General features: G+C 42.8%; 2 protein-coding genes, 1 long non-coding RNA gene and 1 pseudogene across 4 annotated transcripts; 3 read left to right on the plus strand and 1 right to left on the minus strand.

Moving 5' to 3' along the window:
- Positions 1-170: 170 nt before the first annotated feature.
- Positions 171-11,585, minus strand: LOC110505079 (signal recognition particle subunit SRP72). 2 transcript variants are annotated; one of them, XM_021584039.3, is made up of 20 exons: positions 11,330-11,585; positions 9,990-10,161; positions 9,163-9,283; positions 8,885-9,008; positions 6,898-7,041; positions 6,666-6,777; positions 6,521-6,552; positions 6,276-6,400; positions 6,094-6,151; positions 5,810-5,941; positions 5,560-5,688; positions 4,946-5,018; positions 4,654-4,718; positions 4,451-4,546; positions 3,695-3,798; positions 3,511-3,588; positions 3,172-3,309; positions 3,020-3,060; positions 2,729-2,888; positions 171-970 (listed from the first exon to the last, which is right to left on the minus strand). In XM_021584039.3, the coding sequence occupies exons 2-20, from the start codon at positions 10,099-10,101 to the stop codon at positions 778-780; spliced, it is 2,037 nt and encodes a 678-aa protein (XP_021439714.3). In that variant the 5' UTR covers positions 10,102-10,161; positions 11,330-11,585; the 3' UTR covers positions 171-777. The 2 variants fall into 2 exon arrangements, with proteins under 2 accessions (XP_021439714.3, XP_090075862.1); XM_090219736.1 differs by lacking the exons at positions 8,885-9,008; positions 9,163-9,283; positions 11,330-11,585 and having other exon boundaries at positions 9,990-10,129.
- LOC149971798 (uncharacterized) lies at positions 766-2,623 on the plus strand. Its single transcript, XR_016491676.1, has 2 exons — positions 766-1,016; positions 1,322-2,623. It is a non-coding gene; the product is annotated as an uncharacterized LOC149971798 (long non-coding RNA).
- LOC110505080 (leptin receptor overlapping transcript-like 1) lies at positions 10,430-15,806 on the plus strand. Its single transcript, XM_021584040.3, has 4 exons — positions 10,430-10,573; positions 11,370-11,445; positions 11,561-11,747; positions 12,082-15,806. Exons 1-4 carry the CDS (start codon positions 10,558-10,560, stop codon positions 12,196-12,198), a joined length of 396 nt encoding a protein of 131 aa, XP_021439715.1. The 5' UTR covers positions 10,430-10,557; the 3' UTR covers positions 12,199-15,806.
- A 1,429-nt stretch (positions 15,807-17,235) lies between these two features.
- On the plus strand, positions 17,236-19,521 carry LOC149971799 (uncharacterized; annotated as a pseudogene).
- The last annotated feature ends 787 nt before the right edge of the window (positions 19,522-20,308 follow it).

The raw sequence follows: 20,308 nt of genomic DNA on the forward strand, positions 1-20,308 counted from the left end.
CTAGTGGTTAGAGTGTTGGACTAGTAACCGAGGTTGCAAGATCAAATCCCTGAGCTGACAAGGTAAAAATCTGTCGAATAAGAATTTGTTCTTAACTGACTTGGCTAGTTAAATAAAGGTAAAATAAAAATTGAGAACTTTCCAAAGACAAAATTAACACAAAGATCCAGTTCAGTTAAAGAAGCCTATTTATTAAGACATAATGGGACACACATTTTGGCCAAAATCATTTGCTTTCATCATTTTCCTTAAAACAATACGCAAATGACGTACTGCTAACCAATTATAATAAAAAAATTGTCTTTTTACTTTAAACCAATGCAGGAAAGAAATATATACTAACTTTTGCATACAAAGCTTGCCTCTTCAGTGGGCAACTCAAGGAAATTAGTTTACGGTCAAAGAACAGTTTTCAAAAACTCAGGCTCAGAGAACAGAAACAACAGTAAATTTCCTCTGCACAGAAGATACAAATTATAACTAGAGAACCCACTTGCCTACAACAAACAAATAAGGTCTCTGGCCATTTAAATTAGTTCTCTGACAATTGTTTCTGCGTAAAAAAATCTAACCGTGAAAGAACCAGGCAGGGAATTGATGCCCATTACTCAATTCATCGCATCCTATTCAACAACTACAAATTGGACAATGTTTGTGGTCTAAAAAAAAAAGAACAGGCTAATCAACTTAAATGACAAAGCACATGATTCTGTGAGTTCCGGGCCGTGTGGTGATGGTTGCCTATGTGTTGCTCCATATCTGCAGCGTTCTTCCAGTCTACCAGCCACTCTTGCTTCCTTTCTTCTTCTTCTGAGGGGCCTTCTTGCGGGCCCCTGGCCCTGCGGTAGCGGGCTTCTGCTGTCGTGGAGGGACCACGTTGCTGGCAGCGGGGGCCGAGGTGGAGGCAGAGGCTTGGGCTGACCCTGGCCGGGGGGAGGTGGGGGGGCTGCTGGCAGTCTTACTGGCATCCCTGGGAACACAGAAGAATGTGTTACCGACCAAATGCAACAGTACAGGTAAAAAGTAAAGCTGTGACAATACCAGTATTACATTTTTTTTTCCATTGAAAAAAATGAAAACACGAAGCAGCCCAAACTCTGTGGTCCTTTAAAAACCTGCTGTAAGTAAAATTGTGTGCCATAGCTACGAACATAATAATAATTAATGTTTGTTTCCAACATTAGGGCGGTTTAACTATACAGTCGTGGCCTATCATTGAGAATGACACAAATATTACATTTTCAAAGTCTGCTGCCTCAGTTTGTATGATGGCAATTTGCATATACTCCAGAATGTTTGAATGATTCTCTCGTTAACACAGGTGTGAGTGTTGACGAGGACAAGGCTGGAGATTACGCTGTCATGCAGATTGAGTTCGAATAACAGACTGGAAGCTTCAAAAGGAGGGTGGTGCTTGGAATCATTGTTCTTCCTCTGTCAACCATGGTTACCTGCAAGGAAACACGTGCCGTCATCATTGCTTTGCACAAAAAGGGCTTCATAGGAAAGGATATTGCTGCCAGTAAATTGCACCTAAATCAACCATTTATCGGATCATCAAGAACTTCAAGGAGAGCGGTTCAAATGTTGTGAAGAAGGTTTCAGGGCGCCCAAGAAAGTCCAGCAAGCGCCAGGACCGTCTCCTAAAGTTGATTTAGCTGTGGGATCGGGGCACCACCAGTACAGAGCTTGCTCAGGAATGGCAGCAGGTAGGTGTGAGTGCATCTGCACGCACAGTGAGGCAAAGACTTTTGGAGGATAGCCTGGTGTCAAGAAGGGAAAACATCAGGGACAGACTGATATTCTGCAAAAGGTACAGGGATTGGAATGCTGAGGACTGGGGTAAAGTCATTCTCTGATCAATCCCCTTTCCGATTGTTTGGGGCATCCGGAAAAAAGCTTGTTCGGCGAAGACAGGGTGAGTGCTACCATCAGTCCTGTGTCATGCCAACAGTAAAGCATCATGAGACTATTCATGTGTGGGGTTGCTTCTCAGCCAAGGGAGTGGGCTCACTCACAATTTTGCCTAAGAACACAGCCGTGAATAAAGAATGGTACCAACACATCCTCCGAGAGCAACTTCTCCCAACCATGGTTTGGTAACCAACAATGCCTTTTCCAGCATGATGGAGCACCTTGCCATAAAGCAAAAGTGCTAACTAAGTGGCTCGGGGAACAAAAAATATATTTTGGGTCCATTGCCAGGAAACTCCCCAGACCTTAATCCCATTGAGAACTTGTGGTTATCCTAAAGAGGCGGGTGGACAAACAAAAACCCACAAAGTCGGATAAACTCCAAGCATTGATTATGCAAGAATGGGCTGCCATCAGTCAGGATGTGGCCCAGAAGTTAATTGACAGCATGCCAGGGGGGATTGCAGAGGTCTTGAAAAGAAGGGTCAACACTGCAAATATTGACTCTCTGAACCAACTTCATGTAATTGTCAATAAAACATTTGACACTTATGAAATGCTTGTAATTATACTTGAGTATTCCATTGTAACATCTGACAAAAATATCTAAAGACAATGAAGCAGAAAATGTTAAATTTATATTTGTGTCATTCTCAAAACTTTTGGCCACGACTGTATATAAAAAGGTCCCACATGAACAAATCGGGAATCAGACAGGTCTGTGTTGATTTTTCCTGAATTAAACTATTAGACTCATATATATTAAGTGTTAGTGGAAGTGACCAACAATAAGAGACATGGATGCATTACTCACAGGTCGGATGCAGCTCCTGACGTGGCCCCCTGCGTGCCTTTTCCCACTTGTTCCTTCTTCTTGCCCTTCTTCCTGCCCCGGTAGTAGGTGCGCTCTCTCATGGGCAGCCATCTCTCCGGGTCAGGGTTCGCTGTTGGGTCGTAGTTCTTGGGCAGTTTGCCTGAACAGAGGCAGGAGAAAAACAGTGATTCCCCATCCCATTCAGAGATGCTGACTTTATTTAAATCAGATAAAACTATTATTTGGGTCACACAGCATGCAGATATTCACATACAACACAACTTGCAATACCCTTCTTTTTCTTCTTCTTCTTCTTTTTAACATCCCCCTGGCTGTGGAGAGAGATAATATTGATAGTGAGAGAAAGCCTATGTACATAGAATGTGTAGAACAGGTAGTATGCAGCTTAATTAAGTGTTTTAAAAAGCTTCAGGTCTCCTCACCCTTGTTCTTTGGGTGGGTTCTCCCCTGTTACTTTAGCAGCCTTCTTTCTGACATAGTTGGCTCCGTGAGAGTTCTCCAGCTCATCTACGTCCACGTTGAACGACATGCTTTCAGGGGAGGGGAGGTGCTTGCTGAGGCTGGGACAAATGGCTAAGGATATAACATGCCTTTCCATTTACTAGCCAGTTCTATGTACTTTAATGATAACAATTGGTATAAAAATATTTAGAAAATGCCTTGACTGTGAATTTAAAACTGCACTAATCAGCGATAGTCATTCAAATACTCAGACTCATACTTATGTGTAGTTTAAAATACTGAGAGCAAAGAAAGGATACGACTTGGCTTTATCTTGATCCACCAAAGAATAAGCCGAGATAAGTTGTGCCAAAGTGTGGATGTCATTGGTGTTTTGCCTGTGGAGCGGGAGGGGGACTAGTTATTACATTGAATATCAAGCCCAGAGCAAGCAAAACATTCACCAGCATCACCACCGCACAACAGAAACAGAACATTGCTCACTTCCACAGTTGTTCCAGGTCACTGATGGCTTCCTTTTTCCGTCCGTACTTCAGCTTGAAATCAGCGGCCTCTCGTACGAGCGCCAGGTGAACAGATGAACCAGGCTGGGATGGCAGAAGACAACAGTTGACAAGTAAGTGCACTACTATGGCATCACATTTTCAAAGTTACATCGACTTTGTGATGAATCTAAAAAGGTGCTCGTCTACTTATACCCCTTTCATACATTGGAAACCGCTAGTAACGGGTCGATAGCGACAGTTGATAACCTTTCAGACATTTTTTAAAAAGGGCATCATCAGAAGCATCTAACTTTTCCAAGCAGAATTCTGCTCCTGCATAGGATGTTCAGTATTGTTCCCCTGACAACAATAAACATTGCTGATTGATGTTTTTTTATGTTAGGGTACATAGATGTGTTTTCTTTCTACTAAATGTATTGTTAAGTCATTGTATTTAATGAACGTCAAAGTGGAGCGAGTGGTCTGCGTGCAGGCAGCAGGGTGGGCACAGGCAGCACGAGATCATTTGATTGACAGTTCTGGTAGCCTAGTGATGGATGTTATTCCCGCTTCAAAAGTGGAATTCCTTTACTGACAAGTTAAATGTCCATTCAGTGGCACTTCAAAACTATCGAAACTACTAAGGTTTCGTGGTGGTATTTAAAAAGCCATAGTGTACCCTTTCAGACAAAAAAACATGCCATAGCCGAGGTGCTTTCAAGACGTCACATTCCATGTCAAAGGGGTATAATACCTGTTCAGATTGGTAGTACTGAATAGCTTGGCTGAAGACATCAATTGCACTGTCAATGTCCTCTTCGTGGCTGTACATTGATACCAGAGCTGAGATCTGTAAAACAATGTCAATTTCTTAGTCTTATGATCCTTGTAATGTTTGTTCAGAAAATGTTACATCTATGATTAGATTAAGAGCAACAGAAGAGTATAAAAACTAACCATCCCTTGTTTGTGCTTGAAATCTTCGATCGACCTCAAGATGTCACATGCTTTTGTAACGTGACCTTTGGAGAAGACACCGATACATTTAATTATTATGAGGTTAACTTGTAGTCTGTCATATGCGCAAACACAACATAATTAAATGCTGCCAAAACAAATAAAAAGATAACAGTATCAGGCATCAGTAAAGGCAATGTTTAGCACTAATCTAATCTAATTTATCTTCAATAGACTTATTTTTGGGGTGTTTTACCCAGTGACAAAAAAAAGGATTTGGAAAGAAGTTTACCTTGAGTCAAATAGAGTTGTGCCATCGTCAATTTGATACCAGATGCACTGTCTGGGTGCTGGTCTGAAAAACGCTTTAAAAACAGAATCACACAGTTAGCATTATACTTGCAGGATAAGGAAGATTTTTAGTTTTTGTGTGCGCACTTTTTACCCCCTTTTATCCCTAATTTTGTGATATCCAAATTATTAGTTACAGTCTTGTCCCATCACTGCAACTCCTGCACAGACTCGGGTGAGGCGATGGTCGAGAGCCATGCGTCCTCCAAAACACGACCATGCAAAGCTGTACTGCTTCTTGACACACTGCTCGCTTAACCCGGAAGCCAGAAGCACCAATGTATCGGAGGAAACACCGTCCAACATGGCCAAACCCTCCCCTGACCCGGACGATGCTGGGCCAATTGTGCACCGCCTCATGGGTCTCCCGTTCGCGGCCAGCTGCGACACAGCCCGGGATCAAACCTGGATCTGTAGTGATGCCTCTAGCACTACGATGCAGTGCCTTAGCTCGCTGCGCCACTCGCGAGGCAAAGGAAGAGCTTTCAATGTCCTATTTATATTCATACATCAACTACACTTATCTCAAGTTAGGATTTGGCCCACAGTGAGTACCTGAAGCAGCTCTATGGCCTTCGAGTGTTGCTTCTCTCTGCACAGCTGAGCCACCTGGATCAAAACTGGCCGCGGGTGGCCTGGGTTCTGGGACTGGAGGCCTGACGTCAGCTTTCTGCACTGGTCCGCCTGTGGGGTATAATGTAACGCACGTCATCAATGACTGTTTGGAATACCAGTCTAACCTATTCAGACTGTATAACTACGTGTAAAAATACAACTGAAGAGTTAATGTACTCAAATCCGATACCTGGTTAGTGTACATAGCCAACAGGGCTTTGTTGAATTCAATGGCCTGTAGCTGCTTCTTGGCCAGCTTGTACTCAACGCCATCGGCATTTGTCAGTTTCACCTTCTTCTTAGAGTCAAACACGTTTTGGTCCTGTGGGAGAAAAAAGGGATATGAGCAACAGCTCTGGCCCAGGATCAAAACGATGGGTTCAAACAATAAGAGAACACGGTCAATAACAGCAAAGCCTGTTTCAATGTTTAGTCGTTCCTAGCAGTACAGGGAATGGTCATGCATGTACCCACCTTGTTAATCGTAATGATGTTGTTAGCAGTCACAGCTAGAAGTCCCACATCTGACGGCCTAGGATTCAACAAAAAAAATTATGAGACACCGCTTCCGCTATTCTCTTCCTGTGCCTACAATTACACATCAGCTACAATGGAATGTAATGGCTCAATTGATTCCACTTTGGAGGAACACTCACTTGAGCTTGATGACTTGGTTATAGAGCTGCAGCGCCTCCTCTGTCCGACCCTGTAACTGCATAATGTAGGCCATCTGGGAGTGGATGACGGCCAGCTCTGACTCAACGTCCTCCTCAGTTATATCCTGCACGAACCAGACAAGCCAATTACGATTCAAAACATGAAAAAAAAGTTTGACATTTCTGTCTGTACGCTCAGCCATGACATTGTGGGCATATTTATTTCACAGGCATAGAGCACTCACCGAATCCTCTGAGAAGAAAACCCGACAAAGCTCTGGAAAAAAATATATATATATATTGTCAACATTAACCACAAAAGGGCTGGACAAAAACCTTAAGTGCTACATTATGTAGCAGGATGAATTGCAATACGTCTGTGGCCCTGACCTTCTGCTTCCTGTAGTTTGTTCAGAGCCTCCGTGAGCTGGCCTCGACCAATTAGAGTGCAGGCAGCGTTGTAGCTCAGCTCATATGTAGTCTCAGACAGGCCAAGATCATCCTGCAAAAACAGGGTGGAATGACATTTGGAAAGATTAAGGATGCCAGGGCTTCAATAACCAAGTGTCTCAGAGGACCATTATAAATAGAAGTCTGTTCTAATTGTGTGCAGAAGACCCACCGGAGAAGCCTTCTCCCATGTGCTCATAGCAGCCACCACTGCTGATAGGTTGGTCTTCCTCTCCTCTTCGTATTCATCCTGGGAGTTCCTGATCAGGTCCGTGTAGACAGCCTTGCACTCATCATAGCGCTCCATACGGTACAGCTAAGGTGAGAACAAAAGGGGAGGCCAGGGTTGTCACCAGTTACCACAATTGATTTAATAAGTCTCACGCTAAGGATATACTGCTTTCCAGAGAACAGGTTCAAATACCTGTCATTCGCGTGAAGAAATGGAGAGACCGAGGGAGAAGGTTGGGATGCTTTGTTAGGATTCGTAGGAGAGTAAGTAAATCACCACTACCATCGGGTCTATTGGCAAACGTGCAATCACTGGAAAACAAACTCAAAACCCGGGGCGTGTACTCAGAGCATGCGAAGACCAACTGGCAAGTGACTTCACTGACATTTTCAACCTCGCTGTGACCGAGTCTGTAATACCCACGTTTCAAGCAGACCACCATAGTCCCTGTGCCCAAGAATGCGAAGGTAACCTGCCTAAATGACTAACACACCGTAGCACTCACATCGGTAGCCATGAAACCCTAGACGCACTCCAACTCGCATACCATCCCAACAGATCCACAGATGCAATCTCAATCCATACTGCCCTTTCCCACCTGGACAAAAGGAACACCTATGTGAGAATGCTGTTCAGTGACTACAGCTCAGCGTTCCAACACCATCGTGCCCACAAAGCTCAACACTAAGCTAAGGACCCTAGGACTAAACACTTCCCACTGCAATTGGATCCTGAACTTCCTGACGGGCTGCCCCCAGGTGGTAAGGGTAGGCAACAACACATCTGTCACACTGATCCTCAACACCGGTTCCCTCAGGGGTGTGTGCTTAGTCCACTCCTGTACTCCCTGTTCACCCACAACTGCGTGGCAAAGCACAACTCCAACACCATCATTAAGTTCTGATGACAACAGTGGTAGGCCCGATCACTGACAACTATGAGACAGCCTATAGGGAAGAGGTCAAAGACCTGTCAGTGTGGTGCCAGGACAACAACCTCTCCCTCAACGTGAGCAAGACAAAGGAGATGACCATGGACTACACAAAAAGGAGTGCCAAACAGCCCCCCATTTACATAAATGAGATTCAAGTGGAGCGGGTGGAGAGTTTCAAGTTCCTTGGTGTCCACATCACCAACAAACTATCAAGGTCCAAACACACCAAGACAGTTGTGAAGAGGGCATGACAACACATTTTCCCCCTCAGGAGACAAACTATTTGGCATGGGTCCACAGATCCTCAAAATGTTCTGCACCATCAAGAGCATTATGACCAGTTGCATCACCGCCTGATATGGCAACTGCTCGGTGTCTGACCATAAAGCGCTAGAGGGTAGTGCGTACAGCCCAATACATCACTGGGGCCAAGCTTCCTGCCATCCAGGACCACTATACCAGGCGGTGTCAGAGGAAGACCCCAAAAATGGTCAAACCCTCCAGTCACACAAGTCAGCTTCTACCCCCAAGCCATAAGACTGCTAAACAATTAATCAAATGGCCACCCAGACCATCCCCTTGTTTTACACTGCTGCTACTCTCTGTTTATCATCTATGCATTGTCACTTTACCTCTAACTACATGTACAAATTACCTCGACTAACCTGTACCCCCGCACATCTACTCGGTACCAGGCCCCCTGTATATATAGACTTATTATTGTTATGTAATTCTGTGTTACTTTTTACTTTATTTTAGTAAATATTTTCTTAACTCTATTTCTTGAACTGGATTGTTGGTTAGGGGCTTGTGAGTGAGCATTTCACAGATAAATGTGATAATTATTACTTTGTGGCTGAGGTAACTAGTGATGACTTGAGGCCAGTACATTGGGCCAGTTTACAGTGGCTGGAAGGATTATCCACTGAAGGGTAGACAGCCAAGCAGCGTTAACAACAACTCGTGTAATGTCTTATTTTCAAAAAGTCTTACCACTTGGCCATAGAGTTCCTTGAGCTTGTCTGTTTGTTCTGAAACACTTTCAATGGTCTTCAGGGCACTTTCAACTCTGTTCAATCGGTACTCACAGTAGGCTTTTTCAAACACAATAAGCTCACTGAGAAAGAACAAAAATCAAGTGTTCAACATTGTAAAAGGGTACAACCAGGAATTTCTCTGACCAAGTCAAGTATTTATACATTTTGATAATCTTGTAGCAATGCAAAATCTAACAATATGTCATTTATAGTAATTTGTCATATTCAACATACCTGCCAAGTACTTTTGAATAAGTGTTCATGACATTCAGTGCCTCTTTGAAACTGCAATTCTGCACTAGGCAAACTATTTTACAGTGAAGGGCTGTCACGTCTTCCTTGACTTCATGCAAAACTGTGGAAGAAATGCACTTCGGGATTACAATTTACATTAAAATGTATACCTTTTCTTCAGGTCAACCCTAGCAAACTAGTTATCTATAACGTAATAAAATCTCAATTTGAAGTGCACATGGAAAAAATATTTTTTGCTCAAATCTAGTAATCACAGTTTCCTGGTAGATGGGGCGGCAGGTAGCCTAACGTTAATGGTCAGAGCGCTGGGACAGCCCGAGCTGGTAAAAATCTGTCGTTCTGCCCCTGAACAACGCAGTTAAGCCACTGTTCCCCGGTAGGCCGTCATTGTAAATAAGATTTATTTCTTAACTGACTTGCCTAGGTAAATAAAGGTTAAATAAAATAAAGTGATAACTAAGCGTATAGCACGGTAGTTGCTATCGTGTGGCTAAGCTAGTAGTTAGCTAATTGGGACACGTCACAGTGTTGAATAATTAATATTGGTCAAAATGTGATATTACTGTCCTCAACAACATCTACGCTCGACTCCGACTCGTCAGTTGTCAAAATTACTCAAATATAAACAGAAACTAGTTAGCAATTGGCTTGAGTAACGTATAGTTGCATATTTCTGTTAACGCTTTAGCTAAGTGCTAACAGCTGTAGCTAGCTGTGTTAGCCAACTGCCTAACAAACTAGTCAGCCCTCAAACAATAGCTCATAGCTTGACAGTTACAAACATGTGAACAAGAGCAAAAGCCTACTTTTGTTGACAGCTTTGAGGGCCCGAGTGAAGTCTCCATTCTGTCCACAGCGATTCACTTCAGTCCACAGCGAAGCAACGGAGCCTCCTCCACTCGACATGTTTCGCTGCATGCGAAACTGTAGCCGGAAGCAAAATGTTCTTCTTCCGGGTTGATAGAATCACAACTGTACCTAAAGAAAACAAAAGGAATTCCCATGAATTTACAAAGACAAACATCACAATACAGCATAATACACTAGCTTATTACATTTTTGTCAATAAAAATGGCATTGATATTAACAGAGTATTAAGAATAAGCTCTCTCATCAACACAAGGATAATGAGCTAATGTATAGATACTGATACAGGGTGGGGTTTAAGCATACAGATGCATAAGTCAGATTATTTTGTCTGCGATAAATTGATTATTGTCTATTTATTCAAAGACACATTTCTTGTTTTGGGTGACGGGTTTCGCGCATGCGCGATGCTAGCTACAGACAGCTCTTTGAAATCGTTTGCACGGTTTGATCCAGTAGCAAGGGTGTGTTGTTGTGGACTGTGTGACAACTTTATGTCTTACAGAAATGGCCGGAATTAAAGGTGAGGAAGTTACTATCATACTTTAAGATAATACATTAACTGGATTGCAACAAAAGTCATAAATCACACACACATATATAAACGCTGAAAGGATGCATGTGCTGCTAGCTATTAAGCTAACAACTGAGTACTAGCTAGTTAGCCGGCTAGGCTAACGTCTACTAGCTTTGACAGGCCGACAAATACTGGTGTAGCTAGCTAACTGTCTAAATAAACATTTTGCCGCTTAGCTAGCTACATATCAACGAGAGATGAAGCAGTATAGCTATTGCTAGCTAGCTTGGCACCAGGCTAGTTCTGGTAGCGTAGTTTCGAATGGTGAACTAAGCGAGCTAGCTAATGATTGCCATTCTGAATCAATGAAATCCACGTTAGAAATGATATTTGCCTTCCGGCCAAATCTGTGTTGTTATTGATTGGTTGTTATGTCAAGCTAGGCAATGACGATGGCGCTAACTAAGAATGCTATCAAGCTATGCAACGATGACTTCAAGCTAAGATTAGCTATACTTCGACAGAAATGGCATTGTCTCTCCTCACCAACTAGCTAGCTATAGCATTGTCTCAATCCTCACCAGCTAGCTAGCTATTAGCTAAATAACATGACATCCTGGATGTTTACAAATCAAACGATAATAATAGCACCTAGCCACCAATTCACATAATAAATGGTAGCTGAAAATAATCAGCATCCCCTCGCCCAAGCATTAGGCCAACGGTCAGATTATCAATTATGACCAAAGGATTTAGTCTTACACACACACAGCTGCTTAGTTTCTTTACCACTCCTTTCCAGCTCTGATCAGCCTGTCCTTTGGTGGGGCCATTGGACTCATGTTCCTGATGCTAGGATGTGCCCTTCCAGTGTATGAGTAAGTATCTCCATCATATTCAACCTGACTGTCATGATGCAGGCCTTTGTAATATGATGCCGCCCAGATTTAGTATTCTTCCAGTCATAACTGCTGGGAACTTCTCTCTTCACAGTAAATACTGGCCCTTGTTCCTCCTCTTCTTCTACATCCTCGCCCCAATCCCTTACGGCATCTCCCGGAGAATTGTTGACGACACAGACTCGGCAAGCAACGCCTGCAAAGAGCTGGCTTTATTTCTCACAACAGGCATAGTGGTTTCAGCTTTCGGCCTGCCAATAATTTTCGCCAGAGCCGATGTTGTAAGTACACATTTTTGGGATTTTTGCGTGTGTAGGCTAAGTGGTGTTTGGCAACACTTTGCACTTATACCTGTGCAGTTACAACATTGCGTTAGCTTTGCTGTTAAAGTAATTGCTTTCTATTTGCATGCATTTTTCTTGTTACACAAATGGAATAAGGACCATTCCTTTTAAATCTTATAGGCTACCATTTGTGTAATAACAATAAATGCTCCATTACTAAATAACAGTTTAAAAGGGACTTTGTTTTGCTCAGTCCAAACTACAGATTGAAAGTGTGCAATGCAGAATTTTGTAACGTGCGTACTGAATTATTCATGTTTGTTGTTTACAGATTGCCTGGGGAGCATGTGCGCTTGTGTTAACAGGCAATGTAGTGATCTTCGCAACCATTCTGGGATTCTTCTTGGTCTTCGGATCAAACGACGACTTTAGTTGGCAGCAGTGGTAAAATTGGGAGCGTGAGGTGGGGGACTAAGTCTGAACTGTTTATATTACTAGAATTGTTATTATTATTATTGTCATTATGATTACTATTATTGTTGTTTGTTGTATATTTATGACCGCCCATCCACAGACGCATTAAACCAGTGCAATAATTTGATTTAACTGTCATGCGGAACGTCAGACTGACTTCAGGTGGATGTGCTGACTTTCATATGTACTTTTTGTTTGCTCCATGTTTGAGTCTTCTCCATTCATGTACTGTACAGGCTTATCTTTTGAGAGTCAAAATCTTTATAATGTTGAAATCATAAAAGTCCATCTTATCTGTAAAAATGTCAAACTCAGTGTTAACCTGGACTCAGATTGACCTATGGGAGGGATTGGGATTGTCTGAAAGGTGGAAGCTTTTCCTGTGACAAAGATATCTAACTGACAAATGTTGTTACTCCTTTGGGATTGACGTTGTACAATAGCGTGCTGGTCAGTCTTGAGGAAAGTTTCTCCCTCCAAGTGCAGACAGCACAGGATATTTTGTATGGAGTATGTGTTGTTTTTGAAGAGCATATTGAAAGCTGTGAGCTTTAGTCTCTCAGATTGAAACCTTTCAATACTAACGTACATACAGCATACATTGATATTATACAATGCACTGTCACTTATTGCAGTGATCAATTCTAATGACTCAGCTATTCAAATACGTTCATTTGATACTGGCCTCTTGTGCTTTGTTGTTTAGCCTAGTGTAGCATATTCTGTTCCTTTTGAAAAATGTCTAGAAATCATTGTAACCCAGTGTCGTCTTTTCTCTCTAAAACAAAGTCGGCATCGATTTGTTGGACAAGGTTTAGAAATCATCAAAAACCTTTGTTAGACAGCCCAGGATTAGGGCTAGCCGGTGGAATCATGGCCAAATTAAGATCTAGGCTACTTATAACCATGGGTAATACTGCTAGGCCTGGATTTACCAGGTATTCTATTGGTTTCTATACCTGGAGTAGGAAACGAAGGCTGCTCTGTAATTATGGTTCAAAGATAAATGTGGACGAACCCCAGTGTTTACCGAGTCACATCCTGTTTTGGCCTATATTTTGTATAGCTGCGCTAAAATGTACTCGCGTCCTCTTGTTGAAGGAAATGAGCTCGCCGTATAGGCCAAAACTAGTTTTGAATGTGTTTTTTGTATGCCTGCATTGGGTGTGCTGATACCATACATTCTCTCAGTGTAGTTTGTCATTAGTTAAAGGTCTCAGTGAACAGTGTGCTGCAGCTTTGGAGTTTGTTACATTTAACTGAATTAGTCCTAGCTAACCAAGGTATTAAGCAGCTGTCACCCCATCTGCACTGGTTTGTTCATCTGGGTGGAAGGATTGAGTGTTTATGATCTCTTTCTTTTCTTTTGCGGGAGGAGCAGTTATCTTTGTGAAAAGTGGTCTCTGGAGAGACAAATATTCCAGATATGACCGGAAGCGCTCATGAATCTGTTATCTCTTTGTGTCACTCAGTTTGTCCTTCTTATTTCCAGTCTTCCAGAGACCACAACCTCAGTGAAGATAGTGATTGTATTAATTGTATCATAATGAAAACAACTTTTGCACCTTTTTGAGTTTAGCAGAACTTTTAAATAATATTTATTACCTTAATTAACAAAGGTAATGTCACAGCAAATGGCATTTGGTGTTTTTGTTATCCTTTTATGTAAGTCAAATTGAAACTAGAACTTTCCATACATCAAAACAAATAATCAAATATACAGTAGTCAAAAGTTTGGACACACCTACTCATTCAAGGGTTTTTATTTGTACTATTTTCTACATTGTAGAATAATAGTGAAGACATCAAAACTATGAAATAACACACAGAATCATGTAGTAACCAAAAAAGTGTTAAACAAATAAATATATTTGAGATTCTTCAAAGTATCCACCCTTTGCATTGATGACAGCTTTGCACACTTGGCAGTCTCTCAACCAGATTCACGAGGTAGTCACCTGGAATGCATTTCAATTAACAGGTGTGCCTTATTTGTGGAATTTCTTTCCTTCTTAATGTGTTTGAGCCAATCAGTTGTGTTGTGAAAAGGTAGGGTTGGTATACAGAAGATAGACCTATTTGGTAAAAGACCCAAGTCCATATTATGGCAAGACCAGCTCGAATAGGCAAAGAGAAATGACAGTCCGTCATTACTTTGACTGACCTTCGTGTCAATCTGCAAAATTTCAAGAACTTTGAATGTTTCTTCAATTGCAGTTGCAAAAAGCATCAAGTGCTACAATGAAACTGGAACGGTAGAATCAGCTACCTCTGCTGTAGAGGATAAGTTCATTCGAGTGACCAGTCATAGAAATTCTTCACATGGTTCAAATAACAGACACATCAAAACATCAACTGTTCAGAGGAGACTGCGTGAATCAGGTCTTCATGGTCGATTTGCTGCAAATAAACCACTACTAAAGGACACCAATAAGAAGATGAGATTTGCTTGGCCCAAGAAACATGAGTAATGGACATTAGACCGATGGAAATCTGTCCATTGGTCTGATGAGTCCAATTTTGAGATTTTTGGTTCCAACCGCTGTGTCTTTGTGAGACACGAGTAGGTGAACGGGTGATCTCCGCATGTGTGGTCCCCACCGTTAAGCACAGTGGAGGAGCGATGGTGTGGGGTTGCTTTGCTGGTGACACTGTCAGTGATTTATTTAGAATTCAAGGCACACTTAACCAGCATTTCTACCACAGCATTCTACAGCGATACGCCATCCCATCTGATTTGCCCTTTGTGGGACATTTTTTTCCCAGCAGGACAATGACCCAAAACACACCTCCAGGCTGTGTAAGGGCTATTTGACCAAGGAGAGCAATGGAGTGCTGCATCAGATGAGCTGGCCTCCACAATCACCCGACCTCAACCCAATTGAGATGGTTTGGGATGAGTTGGACCACAGAGTGAAGGAAAAGCAGCCAACAAGTGCTCAGCATATGTGGGAACTCCATCAAGACTGTTGGAAAAGCATTCCTCATGAAGCTGGATGAGAGAATGCAAGAGTGTGCAAACCTGTCATCAAGGCAAAGGGTGGCTACTTTGAAGAATCTCAAAGAAACACTTTTTTTGGTTACTTCACGATTCCATATGTGTTATTTCGTAGTTGGGATGTCTTCACTATTATTCTACAGTGTAGAAAATAGTCAAAAATGAAGAAAAATGAGTAGGTGTGTCCAAACTTTTGACTGATACTGTACATTTATGCCTACAGCAATGCACTGATGGTATATCTACAGTTGTTGGACATCCAAGGTAATCCATACGGTTTTAAATCACAAAATGATTGTAAAAGACCGAGTACTACATAGTGAAAGTCTGAGAAATGTCCAACAAATTCCAATATAATTCAAAACAAACAAACTGCTGAATCAGGTCATTCTAATCATGGGATGGGTTTGTCACGGATTTCTTTTATGAAAGATATGTTGTTTCACAGACCTGAAATATTTTATTTATTTGTTTTAGCAGACACTGTGTAGATGTCCAATTGCCATTTTCTATCTACGAGTTTTGTGTTCGGAGGCAGAAGTCAGCACGGTGGTTTTCTTTTCTAAATAAATGCCATTTTTGAACATCTTGTCATTGAATTAATTGTTCATCAAACTCCAATATCAACACGTCCTAGTTGCATTCGGTATGAGACCTTTGAAGAGCCTCAGTTATTTAATGGTTCCTCCTTGACTACTGAACCTTCAGATCTCACATGGATCCAACCATTGACTCTAAATAGTTTATTTTATACGTTCCACACATGTGTGTGATGTAAGGTAGTGATTGACATGTTTATTAACCTCACATGGAAGCAGGTAATCAAGTACTAACAAATGAGGAATAGCTGTGCTTTGTCTCCCCCACCTGGCAAGGAACTGACACATGAAACAAAGCAATACATAAGCTGATTCATATATAAACTCAGCATAAAATAAACTTCCTCTCACTGTCAACTGCGTTTATTTACAGCAAACTTAACATGTGTAAATACTTGTATGAGCATAAGATTCAACAACTGAAACATAAACTGAACAAGTTCCACAGACATGTGACTAACAGAAATTGAATAATGTGTCCCTGAACAAAGGGGGGTCAGAATCAAAAGTAACAGTCAGTATCTCTTGTGGCAACCAGCTGCATTAAGTACTGCAGTGCATCTCCTCCTCATGGACTGCACCAGATTTGCCAGTTCTTGCTGTGAGATGTTACCCCACTCTTCCACCAAGGCACCTGCAAGGCCCTCACCCTCCGATCCAACAGGTTCCAGACATGCAAAATGGGATTGAGATCCGGGCTCTGCGCTGGCCATGGTAGAATACTGACATTCCTGTCTTGCAGGAAATCACGCACAGAACTAGCAGTATGGCTGGTGGAATTGTCATGCTGGAGGGTCATGTCAGGATGAGCCTGCAGGAAGGGTACCACATGAGGGAGGAGGATGTCTTCCCTGTAACACACAGCGTTGAGATTTCCTGCAATGACAACAAGCTCAGTCCGATGATGCTGTGACACACCGCCCCAGACCATGACGAACCCTCCACCTCCAAATCGATCCCGCTCCAGAGTACAGGCCTCTGTGTAACGCTCATTCCTTCGACGATAAACCCGAATCCGATCATCACCCCTGGTGAGACAAAACCGAGACTCGTCAGTAAAGAGCACTTTTTGCCCGTCCTGTCTGGTCCAGTGACTGCGGGTTTTTGCCCATAGGCGACGTTGTTGCCGGTGATGTCTGGTGAGGACCTTCTTTACAACAGGCCTACAAGCCCTCAGTCCAGCCTCTCAGCCTATTGTTGACAGCCTGAGCACTGATGGAGGGATTGTGCTTTCCTGGTGTACCTCGGGCAGTTGTTGTTGCCATCCTGTACCTGTCCCGCAGGTGTGATGTTCGGATGTACCAATCCTGTATATCCTATCACATTTTACAGTGTTCAAATTCCAAACCTACTGTACAGTGACTGAGAGAATCATTTGAATACGTAAGAGAAAGTTGTCCTCTGATGTGGAGGGATGGTGGTTAAGGAGGAGACAAGATTTCCATTCACAGGGTCGTCTTCTTTTGGTACGGCAGTGCTGGAGGGGGAATGCCTGGTGGCCAGTGAGAGAGAGGAGCCTGCAGAATGAGCCGGAGGCTCTGTCCGGACAGCTCTGCCAACAGGAGCAGATCAACATAGCTAATGTTCAAACATGACCAACTGCTCTACAGGATTTATCATGAACAGGTTCGACATTGTGTACAATTGACGAATAAAGTGATCTTAATTGCATGGATTAGGAATCATTTACTTTTAGTATATCTTTCTAAGGGTCTACCTTCAATTGGCAAAACGTAGAATCTCAATGCCAAAAACAATACATTCCGATGCAATCGAAGCTATACAAAATGCCTCGACACATTCCTGTCAAATCTTAATTCTTTTCAACTATCAAGTGTGGGTTCGCTAGCCACCTTTATCTATAGGTGTTTATGGAAAATACTCTGGTAACATCTCCAGAATCTGTCTAGTGGATGACGTGAATACTAATGGTGCAATAAAGGGAAATGTCATGAACATTCCTCCCATTTCTGAAAGAGTCTTTACCATAGCATGTGTTGAATACATATATTTTGTGTTCTTGCCTTTCTGTCTGTGTGGTTTATGTGGCCCTCACCAAGGATCTGGTTGTGTTCTTGCAGCAACGGGTGCATCTTGTGGTGTAGGAGAGCTCCAGAGACGCTGCACTGCTGGGCCTACAGCTGGAACAGGTCCACTCAGAGCTATGGCACTGGCAGAGCTTGAAGGTGCACCTGGAAGGCCTGGTGGAGGAGCTGCATACTGAGGCCCTGCAGAGGGCTGCACTTTCGAAGGGGCCTTCAAGCGCAGCTGTACAGTTAGGCCTACACGGCTCTGCACTGTGGGAAATGGCAAGTAAAATGGCTGTGTGTGTGTACCCTAACCCCCCTGAATGTTTAACACATAAGACATACTATTTAAAAAAAATGGCAGCAGTATTAAGCCAGCTGTACAAATGGACATAATGTAGTAGAGCCAGTCTCAGCAAAGACACATAAAAATTTATGAAACTCCTAACTTTTGATTGCCATCTCCTGCAAACACAAAGTGAAGCGGTACCCCACTGTTTTAAAAACATGTCGAACATATCTCCAGCTAGTCATATTGTCACACGTCAAATAAAAACATTGAGTTTGAATTTGTGATTCTATGTCAGCGAAAACACACACGCCCTTAAGCATGCTGTGCCGTAATTCGCTGACTTTGAATCCCCCGTTTGGAAAGTTGGCTGACGGTCAGAATACGTTATCACATCGTGACTCCAGCGGTACTCTGGCACTATGGGGATGATGGAGAGAGGGGAGTTTCACATGAGCTCAGCTCAAAACCCTTCCTAGAGCTGAAATTCATTGTTTGCCCGTGAAAGATAAACTGGGGAATCATAGTCTTTCTAAAAAATAATGTTTTCATGATTGATAGTGCAAGAAAATCACGTCAGCAGGGGGGTAACATGTTGGTTGGATATATTGGCTGTTCATGCAACATTCAGGAAGGATGCCAATCAGAGGAAGGTGCAGGAACTGCAGCGGGAAATCGAGGGCAGCCTGAGGAAGCTCCAGGAGGCGGCTGAGCAGTTTGAGTGGCCGTGAACAGCAGCGCTACTGGATGTGCTGCGTCAAGAGGTAGCTATGCTCTACCCATCACTCTGTTGTCATTGGTTATGTAGCACAGACAGACAGATGGACGGACACAGTAAGTGCATAACCCCAGATTTGATATCTGAATAAAAACTACAGACTCCAAGACTGCCTGTCAAAGGAGAAGACGGCTCTGTTTCAGCAGGTGAACGGTTGGAGAAGGAGGTAGAGGAGTTGAGGTGGAGCTCACAGGGCTCAGAGAGCCACACCCAGATCCTGTGCTGCCCCCTACTGGACACTGACAGCCAGCACTGTGACAGGTAACAGCAATTTGTCCTCAATGAGCTCAGGCCTCCTTTAACAACTTATCTTTGATCAGTTTTTCTTCCTCAGTCATACCATTGACAGTCAGTTCAGTTATGTGACAGCAAAATAGTGTCCATAACAGTTATCTTAGACATAGCTAATGTAATTGGGAACAGCGGTTATAGACACAGGATGTTCTCAGTCACACATCTCCATGTGAACTTGTTTCCTTCCCTTTCCAATTCTGCAGAATTCCCTAATGGGAATCCGATGAGATGGCTGACCTGCAAACCCAGGTCGACAAATGGAGAGGGCTGTATATGAGGACTTACCCAGCCAGTTCACCACCCACCAAGTAAGCATAGCCTACACTGCCTTTGTCCAAACCATGGGCCACGGGTTGCACATTTCTAGTCTTCAGGGGCTGTAGAGAGTTGCGTCTTGCTGTGTATTACTAATTGATGAGTTTGACTGCTAGTTCGCTGGCAAGGTTTAGAATGAATGAGAAGGTACTACTAATATACCCTGACTACAGACAGGAGTTGTGCAGCACTGGTCTAAATGGACATGGCATGAGTAATATGACTGCCTAGGATCTAGGGAATCTTATGTTAAGTGAATTTTGATATTTCTTGGGCATGGATCTTTCTGGTTTTCTCAGGCAGTCTGTTCTCTGTATGGCTGTGTCCCAGGCAACGGGCTGCTCTTCTAAACCAATGGAAAGTGATGACTAATGACTGGAGTAGGTGTTTGCTAGTGGTCTCCTTGCTTTGTTCCCTTCTGACTGGCCCTAAACTTGACTTATCCAGTTGTGGCCCACTTTTTGGAAGCAAACCACTCTACGTTATATCGGCATAGAACACGTCACCCCCCCTAGGAGAGGGGATGACCTCGACATTTTATTGTTAAAATGAGAGGTTGCCTAGATCTTTCATTTAAAGACCCTTGCTCCTATATGCAGACTTTGATCTATAGCCATTCTTGTGATTATTGTTTGCTATCCATTGTAAATAATGTTTGTAGGCTAATGTAGCCAAATTGTATCTATGATCCTATGTTATCATTTATGTTTTTGGTATGTTATTTTTATATCTGAGAATTAACCAATGATATCAGGCCCCACCCGGCCATGATTACAGACACCTG

The sequence above is a fragment of the Oncorhynchus mykiss genome, chromosome 25 (assembly GCF_057628025.1).
Source record: "Oncorhynchus mykiss isolate SJ-2025 chromosome 25, ASM5762802v1, whole genome shotgun sequence".
In the NCBI taxonomy this organism is placed as follows: domain Eukaryota; kingdom Metazoa; phylum Chordata; class Actinopteri; order Salmoniformes; family Salmonidae; genus Oncorhynchus; species Oncorhynchus mykiss.

Excerpts from the sequence above, each read along its gene's own strand:
- LOC110505079 (XM_021584039.3), bottom strand. The coding sequence starts at position 10,101 with ATGCAGCGAAACATGTCGAGTGGAGGAGGCTCCGTTGCTTCGCTGTGG. Across the intron at positions 4,719-4,945 it reads ACAACTCTATTTGACTCAAG|GTCACGTTACAAAAGCATGT; the intron begins GTAAACTTCTTT and ends TCTTCTCCAAAG. Across the intron at positions 3,061-3,171 it reads AACCCACCCAAAGAACAAGG|CCAGGGGGATGTTAAAAAGA; the intron begins GTGAGGAGACCT and ends CTCTCTCCACAG.
- LOC110505080 (XM_021584040.3), top strand. Across the intron at positions 11,446-11,560 it reads TGTGCCCTTCCAGTGTATGA|TAAATACTGGCCCTTGTTCC; the intron begins GTAAGTATCTCC and ends CTCTCTTCACAG. Across the intron at positions 11,748-12,081 it reads TTTTCGCCAGAGCCGATGTT|ATTGCCTGGGGAGCATGTGC; the intron begins GTAAGTACACAT and ends TGTTGTTTACAG.